At 33.4% G+C, this 15,844-nt stretch overlaps 1 protein-coding gene and 1 pseudogene across 1 annotated transcript; one reads left to right on the forward strand and one right to left on the reverse strand.

Moving 5' to 3' along the window:
• Positions 1-9,014: 9,014 nt before the first annotated feature.
• LOC115970705 (B3 domain-containing protein At2g33720-like) lies at positions 9,015-9,650 on the forward strand. The gene has a single exon (XM_031090295.1). It carries the CDS (start codon positions 9,015-9,017, stop codon positions 9,648-9,650), a length of 636 nt encoding a protein of 211 aa, XP_030946155.1.
• Positions 9,651-11,130: 1,480 nt separating this feature from the next.
• Positions 11,131-11,760, reverse strand: LOC115970714 (annotated as a pseudogene).
• Between the last annotated feature and the right edge of the window lie 4,084 nt (positions 11,761-15,844).

Raw genomic sequence — 15,844 nt, forward strand, 5'->3', positions numbered from 1 at the left:
TCAAACCCTAGCCGTATGAGATCATTTACTTTCTTTGAATAAATTTTTACCGTTTATTCTCAAAAAAAAAAAAAAAAAAGATCTCAGTATTATCATGCTTCACAATTTATGTACTACTTTCTTGGTGGCTTTTAACAATGTGTGAATGTATATAGTAGATTATTTTTAATATTTAAATAATATTTATTATAAAAATTGGGCATAAAATTATTAACATTATTAAAATTATAAAAACTTATTAATATTATCAAACTTAAATATACAGATAACTAATTAGCTGTACTTTAGATTTTTATAATTTGAAAATAATTAATTAAATTATTTATGTCGTCATCAGTTCGACTATTGGTTCGACTCTAGTCGGACCATAAAACCAGAGTCGGACCATAAAACCGATAACCAGTCTTTTTTTCGATTTTTCAACCTTACCGGTTTTTAAAACTATGTGTTTTCAAAAGTGCATGTGGGTTGTCTATAAATATAGAGACCCATTTGCATTTGGACACAACTAATTCTCACTACTTCACAAAAAAACATCTTGAAGGAAGCAAATTTAGAACATAATAAGAACAAATGCCAGCAATGGTTGAGATGGACCGCTCACTGAGTTGGCAAGCGTATGCACACCAATGTACTCGCCAAGAGTGTGACGTTGTGTACACAAGTCATGTAGTTTGACTTACCAATTACCATACTCTCGCATTAGTTTAAACCCTTTAACTATTTTGACTTTTTTATTGTGATTTTTGTAGAACCCACATGAGCTTTGTGAATAAGAGCCGCATTATTTAGTTAGGTGAAAAGAAACTTTTATTTTTTGGGGTTATATTTATAGGCCAAAAAATTCATAAAAGCTCATGGGTCCTTCAAAAATCACAACCATCGCAATATTTAATAATATTTTTTTATACAAAATAGAAATTTTATTCTAACTTAAACAAAGTGTATATGTATGTGAAGTTTTTTCTTGAAAATTTGAATCTCGGCCCTTACCTCCTACATACCACAAGTATTTGTACTTGTGGAGTGACTAAGGGTGCGCGGTGGTGCAATATTCAATAATATTAACACATTTGGTATGTATTATTTATGGTCTGTTTGGGATCCACTTATTTTGCTAAAATTAAAAACTTTTTGCTAAAAATACTGTAGATAAAGGTAAAAGTTAGCTGAAATAGTACAGTAAAACTCATAAATAATATCAAAAAGTGTAGTGAGGCCCATGAATAGTAGCAAAAATAAGTTGAATAGTAAAATAAGTTGGCTTTTTAATTTGGAGCTAAACGCACACTTAGTATACGTTTGGATAGGACTTAATTGGCGTCTGCGTTTTTCAAGCGCGCGTTTTCTCTTTTCTCTTTTTTTTCTTTTTTTTTTCCCAGCCGCAGTTGTTGACCAAGTCTTCCGTGAACAGTACATTTGTGCACTGTTTACGGACCCACAAACTTCACTTTTTAACAATTTTTTCATTAAAAAAGGGTCCCACGGCACTATTCACACATTTAAAAATTATTTTTCTGCAGTATTTTTAATTTTCAGTTTCGGCAAAATAAGTTCTATCCAAAACAGACCCTTAGTATGTACTTTTCAATTGTGATATTTTTTTCCACCTTCTACTCTTCTTTTATTATATATATATATATATAGATGGGTTCAAGTTACACCTTTTTTAAGCCATTGGATTTAAGTAGATCCAACGGTAAAAAAAGATATTAATTAATGTTAATATTCTAATTGATCTCATTTATTATCCCTCATTTAATATATTTTATACTTATTTCTAAACCTAAAAAAATTTATAACACAACTATTTCTTTTAGTTGTTCTCTTTCTCCACGTTCTCTCTAGAACACTCTCTCTTTTGCCTCCACCGCTCTTCCACCTCCATGGATAGGTCACCGGTAGCCACCCAAAAAAAAAAAAAAAAAAAAAACCCACAGCCGGGAGCTAGTATTTTACTTCGTCACTGATCCTGGCAGAAGGATAAGCCCAATTCACTAGTATTCATTAGTTACCTTAAATCTCATAACACTTGGTTATCATTCATTCATTTGTCATGAACAAGTTCAAAGTCTATTAACTCTCTGTGAGGTTCAATATAGAACTGCACAATCTCAACAACTAAAATTTAAATGTGAACTCTGTACAACTTACATATATTAGGTCTAAATTCTAAATATCAGGACAAAGATTGATTTGAAGGTATCTATATTTTTATCCATACGTATAGACACTAAAAGCAATAGTTGTGTTATAAATATTTTTGGGTTTATAAATAAGTATGGAATGTATTAAACAAGAGATAATAAATGAGATCAATTAGAATATTAACATTAATGGGGTTTTTTTTTACCATTAGATCTACTTAAATCCAATGGTTTAAAAAATGTGCAAACTTGAACCCATTTCATATATATATATATATAAATGTTAACAAGCACCAAGTGTGGTGAAAAAAATATAAAAAGACACCAAACGGTGGTACTTATAAAACTAGAAAAAATGAGATAAAATTGTAAAAAAACAAAAAAAAATTGTCAAAAAAGTTGTTGAGGTTTTAACACAACTCATTTATAAATATATATATATATATACACACACAAAATGCCAATGCGAACGTAGTTATTGCAATAGATGAGGTGCGTGCCTGCACATAAATAGAAAAAAAGAATTGCTTTTTGTCCACGGTAATAATTCTGTCAATGTCACAATAGTCAAATAGGTTCCAAGGTAGTAATTGCAGATGTCCAAGAAGACGTGTGCTAAAAAAAAAAAAAAAAAAAAAAAAACAGATAGTACTCTAAAGTAGCACATAAATTATATCCTTTTATTTGTTATTACATAGTTATTAACATATCAGAATTGCTTTTTGTTGAAAAAAAAAAAAAAAAAGAATTGCTTTTTGTCAATTACTCCTTCATATATATATATATATATATATTAAAATATGTTACTATATGTTATTAAAGCTTTTTTCCCATTGTTTGTTAACCTGAGCAAGAGTGGGATTTGTTTTGGTACCAAACTGAAATTTCCTTAAGCAATAAAAGAAGTAGCATCAAGATCCCTCTTTCACTGTTCCCTAGACAGAAAAATTACAACTTAAAATACAATTTAAATCAAGAGAAAATTTAGCTAAACTATAAGCAACAAAGTTACATTCTCTTCTAATCCAGTTCAGCATGCAGTGTTCAGCAATATGTTGGTTTATATACATCTACAACTACAATTAGCAATCAGTCGTGGTACTTAGCTATAGTATAGATTACTCTAATTTGCTTGTTGGTTAGCCAATATATATAAGCAATGGCACTACTTATCCAAAAAAAAAAAAAAATGGCAGTACCTAGGCTTCTCGCTTCTCTGATGAGACTTCCCTAGTCAAATTTCAACTGGATCTGCCCTCATAGTGGCTAAGGCTTGTGATCATATTCATGTAGTGAATCTTTGGGTGAAATACAAGTATAAAACCCTTGTATGGAAGAGTTTTAAGAGGATATATTGTCAGAGGGAACCCAAATTCCTTATGCTTTTTTCGGATTGTTAATTATAAGCCTTGAGTTGTTTGCATTATTCTCATTTAATCTAATCAAATCAACTACTAGTAGTACACCCTTCTGTTGCATGCATGGATTAATATCTCTGCCATTCTTTTGTGTTGTGAGGCAGGAAAAATTATAAGATTCGGACCACATCATTTTTGCCCAATGATTTACTATCCTACTAAAAGACTTTCAATTGTTTAAAACTTTACTAACTCATTTCATGATAAAAATTAAAGTAAAAGATAAAATCGATTAAACCTATCTGTTTAAAAACAAAATTAAAAGAAAGTGTGAGGGTGTTTAAATGATATCTGTTTAAACACTATTTGTTTCAAACAACATCTTCTCCCTTAATCGGTAAGGTCCATATCATATGAAGCACAACGCATTTAAGCTCAAGAATGTTGATATGCAACAGTATAACTCTGTTTACAAAACAAGTTCAACTTAATGTTCTTTATCATATTGTGGACCTTAAGGGTTGAAAGTGAGATCCAGGAGAATTAAATGGACAAGGAGATTAATATTTGCATGGTCCGCGACTAAGGATATCTATTTATCTAAATGCAATAGGGATCATGGTTAGGTGAGAAGAGCAATGCAATTTCCATGGAGAAAAGCTGCATTTCTAAAGTTCTTTCCCTGTCTGCAAATTTGCCTAACTGTTATTTCAAATGGATATGCAGAGAGACAAATCGTGCTCCTCATGTGTTGGCTACCTAGTCTCTTAAACAAAGGTTTTGGGGTAGTTTTAATGTTGATTCTGGACCCAAGGCCTTTCTTGATGTAATTTCTGAGGATAGCAGCGAGTCCTCTTCTTTGGTATTGCCTTGATGTTCACTGCTTTGTATTTTTATAAAATCTTTTTCTCTTAGCAAATAAAAATGAAAGAGCACCTAGCCACGAGAGGAATTTTTTGGCTTGTGGCAAAGAGAGGCTTTTTAGAGTTGCTTTATATATTTATTTTACATCCTTCACCATGCCTCGTTATACGGATTGCTTGAATTGGCCAAGTATATATATTACCAACATCGTAGCTTATGTTCTATTACCAACAAAGGAATGAATCCATAGCGTTCTAAAAACTCATTGCGACAATACAAAACAAGGCAAAATAGAGAGAACAAATCAGAATAATCGAATGTAAAAGAGATGTCAATTTTTTTTTTTTTTTTGGATGAGAAGACTTGACTTTTTATTCATTATTTGTAAAAGAGGATACATCGTGTTACATGCAAACTCTACGTGGCTAAGACATTCCTCAAGCCATGCAACGTAATTTTCAACATTAGCTGCTGTTGGGCCAACAAGTGGGCCGCCGCATTTCCTAGCCTTTTGAAAAAGCAACATTTCTAAATCCTTTTGCGAGATGGAGCGTTCCAGCAACAATGTTTTGCACCGAAGACGACGCCTCGCCCAGACCTTGAAGCGCGTTACAGATAGGTTTAAAAAATATTAAAAATAATAACAATATTTACCACAAAAAAAAAAAAAAACAATGATAACAATAACTATATCTCGGTAATTCCCAGAAAACCCGCCCTTTTACTTATTAGATTCCAGACATGCCATTCTCAATTTTCACGCTGGAAAATCCTGTACGAAATCTGTTAACAATTTGCTGACAGCTGTTGTGACTTGCGAAAGACTTAGACTGGGCAAAATTCATCGATATGAGACGCATTAAACTAAGAGCATTCACATTGAAAATGTGAAAAATGCTAAATCATAATCTTAGCTGTCATTCCTTTAAAATATCATTCACATTAAGCATATTATTCTTAAAATTTTTGACATCTTTGTTACAGTGGAGTGTCATCTTTGACACCTTATTGTAGCAAGTTGTTAAAATTTTTTATTATTATTTTTTCTTTCTCTCTCTATGTTGGGTGTATTATAAAGTGGAGTATTAAAATAGATAAAGTAGTATTTTAAGATGCTAAATACTATATTTTTTGACATATTTGATGAGAATGCTCATACGAGTTACGACTAATATGATGAATAAAACACCAATTCTACTACTTTGCCCCAGAACACAACTCAATTTGTAACGCATACAGTACTAGATCAGAAAATAAAGAAAAGCCCCTTCAAATTTAAGCAAAATCCCAGTAATTCCCGGTAAAACACCAATTGGGTCGGTCTTAAATTCCGCAATAAATTCAAGTATTACTTTATGAAGTAATTCTTATTGAGAAAATCTAGAGACACGACGAAATAAATAAATCACCCAAATTTCAACCGGATTTTTATTTTTATTTTAGTTAGATTTAACAACTAGGTTTTTTTGATGATCGATTTAACCACTAGGTAAAGTGTAATGTAGAGAGGCCTCGTATTGACTATTGTGACATTATGGTGTTGATTGTGAATAAGAAATATATGTTAATATCTATGTAATCTACAAAAGGTAATTACGATTTGAAGCTTCGCATAAGCTTAAACACTTGAGAGAGTTCAAAGAAAGGTATTCCTTTGGTGTAGTTTTGGGCTCAATTACTTGTATAAAGTTATTCCGAGCCATATAACGAACCATCAAACTATTGTATCTTAGAAGAGATAAGTCAATAGAGAAGGTCTATACGGATTTACTAATTTTGCCAACTATAGAGGGTTTGAATCTCCTTAAATAGAACGAGATTTTTGTGCTTTTGTCCGACATGGTTAGATTAAAATTCCAAATTTCTTGTAGTTAAAATGTTATTTTATTATAATTTTCTTCAAAAAGTATTATTGTCTAAATTAGATTTTTACAATAGCAAGGAATATTTTATTCTTATTGTGTGTTTAGTGAATTGAAAGATTTGTACATATTTTTTTAGTGCTCGTTTGGGAGGAAATAATGGAATGAAATAGAAAGATTTGTGCATATTCAGCACTTTATTTTAAAATAAGGGGTCTAATAATAATATTATCATAAAATGATTTCATTGATTTCCCTCTATGTTACTTCCAAATAAGATTACTTACATTCCATTCATTTGCATTATTTTATTTTAAAATATTCAAACAATGTTACTTAATTCCATTCATTTTCTTTCTTTTTCATTTCTTTCCCTTGCTAAAATACATTCTTTTCCATTCAATTCTATTTCCTTATGAACTTCCAAACGAAACTTTAAGGTAGAAGGTCTGCTCCTAGAACAACAATGTTAGGATCACAAAAAAGTACACAACTTTTGTGAGTTGTGGCAGAATTTATATACTTGTGGCAAAAATTGTGTGTGTATATATATATATATATATTTTTTTTTATTTATTTTATGTTCGTATAGTTTTTCATAGAACGTACAATTATAGACGATTCAAAAAGATGCCTAGTGTTGCCAGTTGCAACTATGCAATCTGGCATTGCTTATGAAAGTTTGACTGTTTATTAGATTAGGTTCCAGCCATTTTTTTTGGGACTGAAGTGATAGAAAGGTTCCAGCCTTTAGCAGGGCACCATGTTGACATTTGTGTGTATGCTAGTTAAAAGTTTTGAATTTTGATAGCTTTGGAATGGAAAGACTTATTATTAGTTATAAAAAATTTAGGTGAGAACACTATTTTGGTCCCTACATTTAGGGTGACGGTCAATTTAGTCCCTACGTTTTAGTAACAGTCAATTTGGTCCCTATTATTTTTAAGTTGGAGTCAATTTGGTCCCTACCGTGAACTTACTAACAGAAAATGTCTATGTGGCAAATGGTTTGTCTTGTTAGCGCACATGTGGTTAATATAAAAATAATATTAGACATACAAACTATTTTACAAATTTTTTTACAAACTACTGATATGGTGAGTAATTATTGATAAATAAAAAAGTAATATTAAAGGTGGGCCTAAATGAAAACTAATAAAAGTTGGCCGCATCAAAATTTTGTAAAAATATTATAAAATAGTTTGTATATGAATTTTTACTCTTAATATAATAATATATTTAAATATTTAAAAAGCCACCTAAGCATTTTAATTTTTAAAAAATCCATTTCAGAAAAAAACTGAAAGATTAACGGTAAGCGATTGAAATCGCTCTTACTGGTACAAGCTCAATCCCTTTTCGTCTTCAAGCATTTAATGTAGATTTGGTAAGCACAGATATCAAGGTCTTAGAGGGATGCAACTATGCTTTCTTATTAGTCGGCCAGAGATGCTAGAGTCCATTAAAACTGTGGGAAAATTGGGTTTCATCCCTATGGTGCTGGATTGGAAGATGTATAAATGGACCAATGGTTGGCGTGAGATGCTCGTTTCCTTCAACGATAGACGAGATATCTTTCAGTTATTAATCAGTGCATTCTAGTTAATCTTTCATTTTTTTTTTTTTTTTTTCTGAAATGGATTTTTTTTTAAATTAAAATGCTTAGGTGGTTTTTTAAATATTTAAATATATTATTATATTAGCCATGTGTATCCTAACAAGACAAATCATTTGTCACATATGTATTTTCCTTAGTAAGTTAGTGATAGAGACAAAATTGATTCTAACTTAAAAATAACAGGGATCAAATTGACTGCTACTAAAATGTAGGGGCCAAATTAACCGTGACCCCAAAATGTAGGGATCAAAGTGGTGTTTTCGTCAAAAATTTATCCATAGATTTGACCTTAACTCCTTAACTTTTTATTATAAAAAAGTGATAATGTGTTAGCTTTTTTTTTTATAACGTGGTTCTTTTTTCTTATAAGAAACACATTATAAAAACAGCACCAAAACAAAGAAACCTCCCCTCAAAGGCTCTAACTCGTTTCCTTATCAAGTTGATAGCTTGATAGCTTGGAAAAATGAAATACCTAGGCCCTGTTTGGTAAAGTTGTTTAACAATATATTTTCAATTTTTAAACAACATTATACATATTGCTATTCATTTTTTCATCCACACGTATTTTAAAAAAATACAAACAACCTTACTAGAAAAACGTTACCAAAGAACCCCTTATTAGTTATAAAAAAGTAATTAACCATAGACTTGACCTTTAACTCCTTATCATTTTTATAACAAAATCATAATGGGTTTCTTTTTCTTTTCTTTTTTATTTATAAGAAACACATTATAAAAACAAAGAAATTATTGTGTATTTCCGGATTACTATAAATGTATACTCTCTTCTCTCACATGAATAGTTGGTCCCACTAATTTAATTCATGATGAGACCCACCATTCATGTGAGAAGGGAGACTACACATTTATGATACTTGAGAGTAGCTAATAATTTTCCATAAAAACAGCACCAAAAGAAACCTCGCCTCAGAGGCTCTAACTCGTCTCTTTATATAGCCATAAGCCATAAGCCATACTGCCATACGTCCCGCCCTCCTCAAACCCACATATATCCTCTATAATTCCTAATGCTCAAACCTCCAACTCCCAAGCAACCAACAAACTTTCTGGTCTCTGCAACCCTTCTTTCTTTCTATCTTCTTCTTTTTTTATTTATTTATTTATTTATTTTTTTCAACCTAACTTCAAAGCCTCATCAGCCATGAATCCGATGAGTTCTGCATCTGAAATTACAGAAAAAGAACTTACCTTGAATGGCCAACTCCAAGTCAGTCAAGAAAATGTCTTTGCCCATCATGAATCTGAAGGGGTTTCAACAGAATTGAAGTTGGGTTATGGTTCTTGCATCACCACAGAGAGGGAATTAAGTGAAAACTTGGTCAGTTTCTCTCTGTCAGAGACAGCTCGCGCAATCAAAAGAATGAAACTTGAAGAAGGAGAAGGGCCTAACGGTGTGTCATTGGAGTTGAAGGTTGGCTTATTTGATCCTTGGGTTATCAGGAAGAGGATCACATTTAGTGATACTAACGTCGTAAAGTCCAGGCTCTTGTTACCAAAATACTTGGTTGAGAAGCATATTTTGCGACAATGGGAAGCAAGCATTGAAAACATTAAGAATAATGGGGTTCGAGTTGCTGTTTGGGATTGTGATACCAAGTCCGAACATCAATTGCTGTTCAAACAGTGGGGTAATGGGACTTATGTACTCATTGAAAACTGGAATATGGGATTTGTGAGGAGGAGGGGCCTGAAGGAAGCTGATGAGATTGGACTTTACTGGGATCAAAGCAATTCAAGATTTAGTTTTACCATTCTCAAGCAGGCTTTAAGCAATTAGTCCTCCACTGTTGGTCAGCTTCATTTCCTTGCTAATTATGTACTGCATCTGGTCTGAAAGACTGAAACATTGTTATCTTTTAAGCTAATAAGGGCCGTTAGGTAAGGTTATTTTAGTAACGTTGTTTGTATTTTTTTGAAATACATATTAGCGAAAAAGTGGGTAAAAATGCGTATAATATTATTTAAAAACTAAAAATATATTATTAAACAACTATACCAGACGGTGCCTAAGTCTTTGTTTTTTCCCTATGTATTAGCTTACAACGCAGAAGAAGAAATGGAGAAGAGTGAACCTATTTCATTCTTTTTCTTTTTTAAATCAGTTTCCTTTCCTATGTTCTTAATCCGTCATGCATGGAATTATCCAAAAAATAAAGCTAGATTCCGTAATAGTTTACAAATTAAATCCGAATAGAGGTCCAAGCAAAATCTGAATGTGATTTGATCAATTGTAGGTTTCTGTAGTCCAGGGAAGGGTTGGTTCTTGTTTCAATTCAATGTATTTCTATGCTTTTACTTCCGTATTTTTGGAGGCATCTAATTCTTCAGTTTTAGTTGTTTCCCATAAGGGCTGTGTTGCAGCATTTATTGGAACTGAAATAGTGGGGATGAGGATGAAATACATGAATAATGGGTGTAGAGAATTAAAGATTGGTCAACAGCTGAGCTGACAGCAGCTTATTATATTCTCTCCAGTGAGATTCTGAGAAAGGTGCGTCCTGGTCTTGTTTGCTTGTGTTTCATGTGGCCCATTATGAAACCTAGGGTACAACATTTGACATTACACCAGATATCTGGAATTATAAATGGGAAGCAATAAAAAAGAAGAAAAAAAAGAAAGACAACTCATGTTGAGTTGCAGTAAAAATTGTAAGAATTTTTATATTTCTAAGCATTACTCTTTTGACGAAGTACTCTTTGGACGAAGTAAATTATTAGAGTGTCAGTATCAATTGTGCTAAAAAAATGTTATTTTGATATTCTAAAAAATTGCTTTATCTATTTTAACATATAATTTTTCCATTTACCATACATCACATCTCTTATTTTAAGACATCACCTATTAAAATAACTTTAAAAACTCGTACCTTTTATTAAAATAAAATAGGCAGAAACACTATTTTGGTGTCAAAGTAAATTTAGTCCCTATATTTTAGGATCGGTCAATTTAGTCACTGTTATTTTCAAGTCATAGTCAATTTAGTCATTGCTGTTAGATGATTAACGAAATTTGCTTAGGTGGCAAATAGAATACACACATGGCATAAATTAAATTAAAATATAAATAGTTCTTTCATGTCAGCCCTTTCATGTCAGCTTCCACTACTATTAATTTCACCTGACTCTCTATCTCTCACATGACCCACGTACCTTCTCACTCACTGTCAAACACAATTGAATTCAAAATACACAAATTAAAATTCCAATCCCTAACCCACAATGAACATGAACTCCTTCATGGCCAAATCTCTTCTCGCCTAACTAAACGAAAAATACTGAGGAAACATCTTCAAGTCCACTATATCCCCTTTCATTTCTTCCAAGAAATACCTCACCTTGGGGAGCAAATTATTTGTAATACTAAAAGTCAACAACCCAGGTGACCTTATCACCGTACTAACCACTTCCTCATAAGAAAACCCCAAAGTATCTTCCACACTTGAAACCAATAGCACCACGGTGTGAGAAGTGATTGAATGAGGACCCACAAAACCCAAGTTTTGTAGAAAAGAGAAAGTGGGTCTTAATTGGTTTGGGACACTGGAAACTAAATTCTGGGGCATTGAGTTATGGACTTTGGAATGTGAAGAAATGGGATTCAGACCTCATTGAGAAGGAAATCAAAGGTGGGGTAGAGTTGGGAGTTGTGGGTACATGTCTAGAATTCGACCAAGGGAAGAGCGAGTGAGGCCAAAGGAAGAGAGGCATTGCTCGACAGAGTGGAAGGAAGAGAGTGGGGAGGAATGGAAATCTGGGTTGAGTTGGAGAACTTCGTGGGAATTGATGTTGAGGTTTTCAAGGTAGAGGATTTTCTGGCAGAAGAGGAGGCCTGAGTTTGAGGAGGAAGAAGAAGGTAGAAATCCTAAACACTGAAAGTACACCACCATTACCTTTCAAACAAGTGTGGCAGAAATTTTAAAACTTCAACAAATTGAGACATCACCATTACTTAGTAGTTGCGTTCATCAAATTTTGATTTGTCCCTTCACAAGTAACTATCTCTTCAAAAAGCACAGTAATCAAGTTATGGACATGGGTGAGTTACAGAGTTGTTCATCAATGGTTTTGGTCTGGAATCACCAATGGAGTCTTCAAGATGAGAGGAACTTTGATTGTGGGGATTAGGTGAGTAAAGATTTGGCTGTGAAGGAGTTCATGTTCATTGTGGGTTACGGATTTGGAATTTTAATTTGGATATTTTGAATTCAATCGTGTTTGAGGGTGAGTGAATGTCTCGATGGTAAATGGGTCATGTGATAATCACATAGGATTAATAGTAGTGGAAGCTGATGTGGAAAGGCTTACGTGGAAGGACTATTTATATTTTAATTTAATTGATACTACGTGTGTATTTTGTTTGCCACCTAAGCAGATTCCATTAGTCATCTAACGACAGGGACTAAATTGACTGTGACTTGAAAATAGTAGGGACCAAATTGACCGCTTTCAAAATGTAAGGATCAGATTGACTATGACACCAAAATATAGGGCCCAAAATGATGTTTCCGCCAATAAAATAAAATAATAAACAATGCCAAAGAATCTTTGGAAATATGCCAACTACTTTTTGGCCACCACCTCCTTTGCAACAACCACAACTCCATCACCAGTGATCTTCTACAGTTTCGACGTCAACACCCACACCCATCATGGCTCATCAATCACAACCCTTTGTTGCTCTCTTCAACCAAGAAACCCACCAACAACGCCTCCAAGCTTTATGTTAGAATTCATGCACACACTAAGCTTCATCAATGGTGTAAATCAACTCTGTGATGAGAGAGAGAAAATATCTGAATGTGTATGAATTCATATATACAATAAACAAGCTCTGCTTCTAATATATGAAACAGAGAGGCGGGAAAAGAACTAACTAAATAACTGTGGGTTCCTGTTTTGGACAGTACCTAAGCCCAAATGATGATAAGGATCTTGGGCCTCCCAAGATAACCATGTTTGTTGGTTGGTGGACTGGGTTTGGTTCATTGCAGCTATATTGGGCTGATTACGAACCAAGTTGTGCACAAAACATGGGCTTTACAACGCATATACATTCATACATGCAAACATATACATATTATAAAATAAGTGGCCGAGGAATGGTAAAAAAATATTAAGAAAATGCAAGTAAAAACGTTAGGGATCCTCAGAAAATAGAGTGATGTGTCATTATATTATGGTTTTTTTTTAAATTTTTTTTTTTTTTTTTTAAGGTACATTAGACCCTATTTCTCATTGGGATATACCACGAGGTTCAAATAAGTTAAAAAGTCACAGACTTGGATAGCTCTTTGTAGGCTTTTAAGACTTGTGAGGTTTGAATTCCCTTAAATCCAAGTGTATCCTTAAGCACTTATTACAGGATCTTTTACAATGCCTTTCTCTTCTCTCTATTTTTCTGAAGCTTAATGAGTCTCTCTAATGCTCTTTTTTTGCTTTGATTAATAGTTGTTGAATGCCTTTTGCTGATGACTTAATCCTCCTTTTATAGTACATTCCTAGGGTTTTTAGTAGGCCATTGATTTCCTACTTTTGCTGCCTTGGGTACCAGAACCAATGTTGTGTCAGCAACATTGGTGGCTAACCCTTTTATTATTTTCTCATTGCATTCTTCTTTTGAGGTTACCCTCCAAAAGTCCCCAGCTGACTTTCTTTTTTTGGGGGGTCCTAATAGGGCTGGCTTCTATTCCTTTTCCCAAAACTTCTAAAGAGACTTTTCAGAGCCTTTTTTTGGCTGCCTCACCCTTTGTCCTTTTTCTTCAAATAGGTAGATTCCTCACTGTCATGTTGAAAGATCTCTAACCACCTTCCTTTATGGTTCACCTTCCTGCTCTTCCCGAGGTACTAGGCTCCTTTCATCAGGTGTTGATTCCTAAGTCACCATCTATTTCCAAAGCTTTTCTTCTGAGTTGTGGGCGGCTGATAGGACATAACTTTCTTCGTTCCTTGTGCCCATGGGCATGCTTCCTTTAGCTATCCAAATCCCAGCTGATTCTTTCCTGCACTTCTCGAAGATCCACTCCTTGGCTGTAGTAGTTCCAAGGTATCCTGGTCCAGTCCCTTTCTTCTCCCTGGGCCATTTGGAAGCTCCTTTTACAGAGGGCTGGGCCAAACTTCCTTTGCTTTTTTTTTTTTTTTTTCCTTTCTTTTCTAAGGCCCAAGGCTTACTCATTCATGGGCTTGGGCTTCCTTTTGCCCATTTTAAATGGGCCTTGGCTCATGGATTGGGCCTTCCTTACTTTTGAGGGCCCATTTGCCTTGGATCTTGATACTTTTAACATTTTGAACCTCAATAATAACTAACTAACCAACTAACCAATAGGAAAATGCCAACTGTCATCTACCCCTAACTAATTCTACTATACAGACAACTACATGTAGTAGCTTAACACCTATATACAAACGACTTGCAGTTTAGGCATATTTACAAAACTATCAATTCTTGATCTTTACATTGTAGAACTACAACACATCATCTAACAATCCCCCTTAAGAGGAACTGTAAATGTTGATTAATTTCATCTTGGATAAGAGATACAAGAATTGCTTTTGGCTGAGAGGCTTGGTGAACAAATCTGCTAGCTGATGTCTTGTAGGCACATGGAATGTTTAGATCACTCCATCTTGGATTTTCTCCCTAATGAAGTGACAATCAATTTCAATATGTTTGGTTTTCTCATGAAATACTGGATTTGTAGCAATGTATAAAGCTACTTTGCTATCACAGTAGAGAGAAGTTGGTTGTTTGTGTATGTGACCAAAAGTACTAAGTAAAGCAATTAACCATACTATCTAACTAGTCACACTGGTCATGGTTTTGTATTCTGACTCGGCAGATGATCTTGAGACAACTTGTTGCTTTTTGCACTTCCACGATATCAAGTACTCACCTAGGAACACACAAAAGCCAGAAATCAACCCAAGAAGACAACAAAGACTGTGACGCGTCATTTTGTTATTAATTTGTTGGGCTGGACTAGGCATATATGGATTACATTTTATAATTGGGCCCAAAACTTTTATTTTTAAAACTAAATTACATTTGAAGTCCTAAAAATCCTGCATGGTTATTTTTTCCCCCCTTTTTTATGTTTGGGTTGGTTGAAAAGCTAACCTTTTGTTCTCTCTCTATATATATATATATATATATATATATATAAGCTAACTTTTTATTTTGCCTAGCAAAATGGCTTGACAACCCAATATAACGTGATCACTACATCTTCTTGAATTGGTTTGGATCTTAGAGGTACTATGGATTATGTTGGGATGAGAATTTTCCAATCTAACCCATGCATAATATTAGTATATGGTTCTGATTGTGATCACGCCATAATATGGAGAACCCTTGCACAGACAATAATCTTCACAAATGTAGAATTGTTTTAGCTAGTAGAGAGATATAATTTTTGGGTAAGATTGTAAGTTTAACTTTGAATTAGATATATTTGTTCATTAACAAATATGTCCATTTTCAATGGTAGTGGCGGCTCCAGGAATTTTGTTCAGGGTGTTCCTTAGGAAGCATAAATTACACAATTTTTTTTTTTTTTAGCCTTTAGGTAATTAGGTTTGATTCAATGTTATTAATTACATTCTGTTCCGGTCGTAACAGCTGGAAAATACCGTGTTGGTAAACAAACTGGAATAGTAACCCACCCTATTCCACTTCGGAAAAAATTTCAGGTCATTTCGGTCTATTTTGGGTGTTTCGGTAAATACTAGCCGAAATTCAAGATTCGGCCGGCATGAAGTTTGTGTTTAAAAAAAAAAAATTGTTCTTAAAACCAAAACAAATTTGCATTATGTAAACCAAAAAACCTTAAAAGGAAAAAAAAAATGAAAAGAATTAAAAGAAATGAACAAAGGTACTTGTGCAGCTAAAAAAAAATCATATTGAGAAATTTGAGACTCAAAACTTGAGAAGAGGCACTGCTGCATTGGTACTAGTACAAGACACAAAAGTTACGA

This window comes from Quercus lobata, chromosome 2 (genome assembly GCF_001633185.2).
Source record: "Quercus lobata isolate SW786 chromosome 2, ValleyOak3.0 Primary Assembly, whole genome shotgun sequence".
NCBI lineage: Eukaryota > Viridiplantae > Streptophyta > Magnoliopsida > Fagales > Fagaceae > Quercus > Quercus lobata.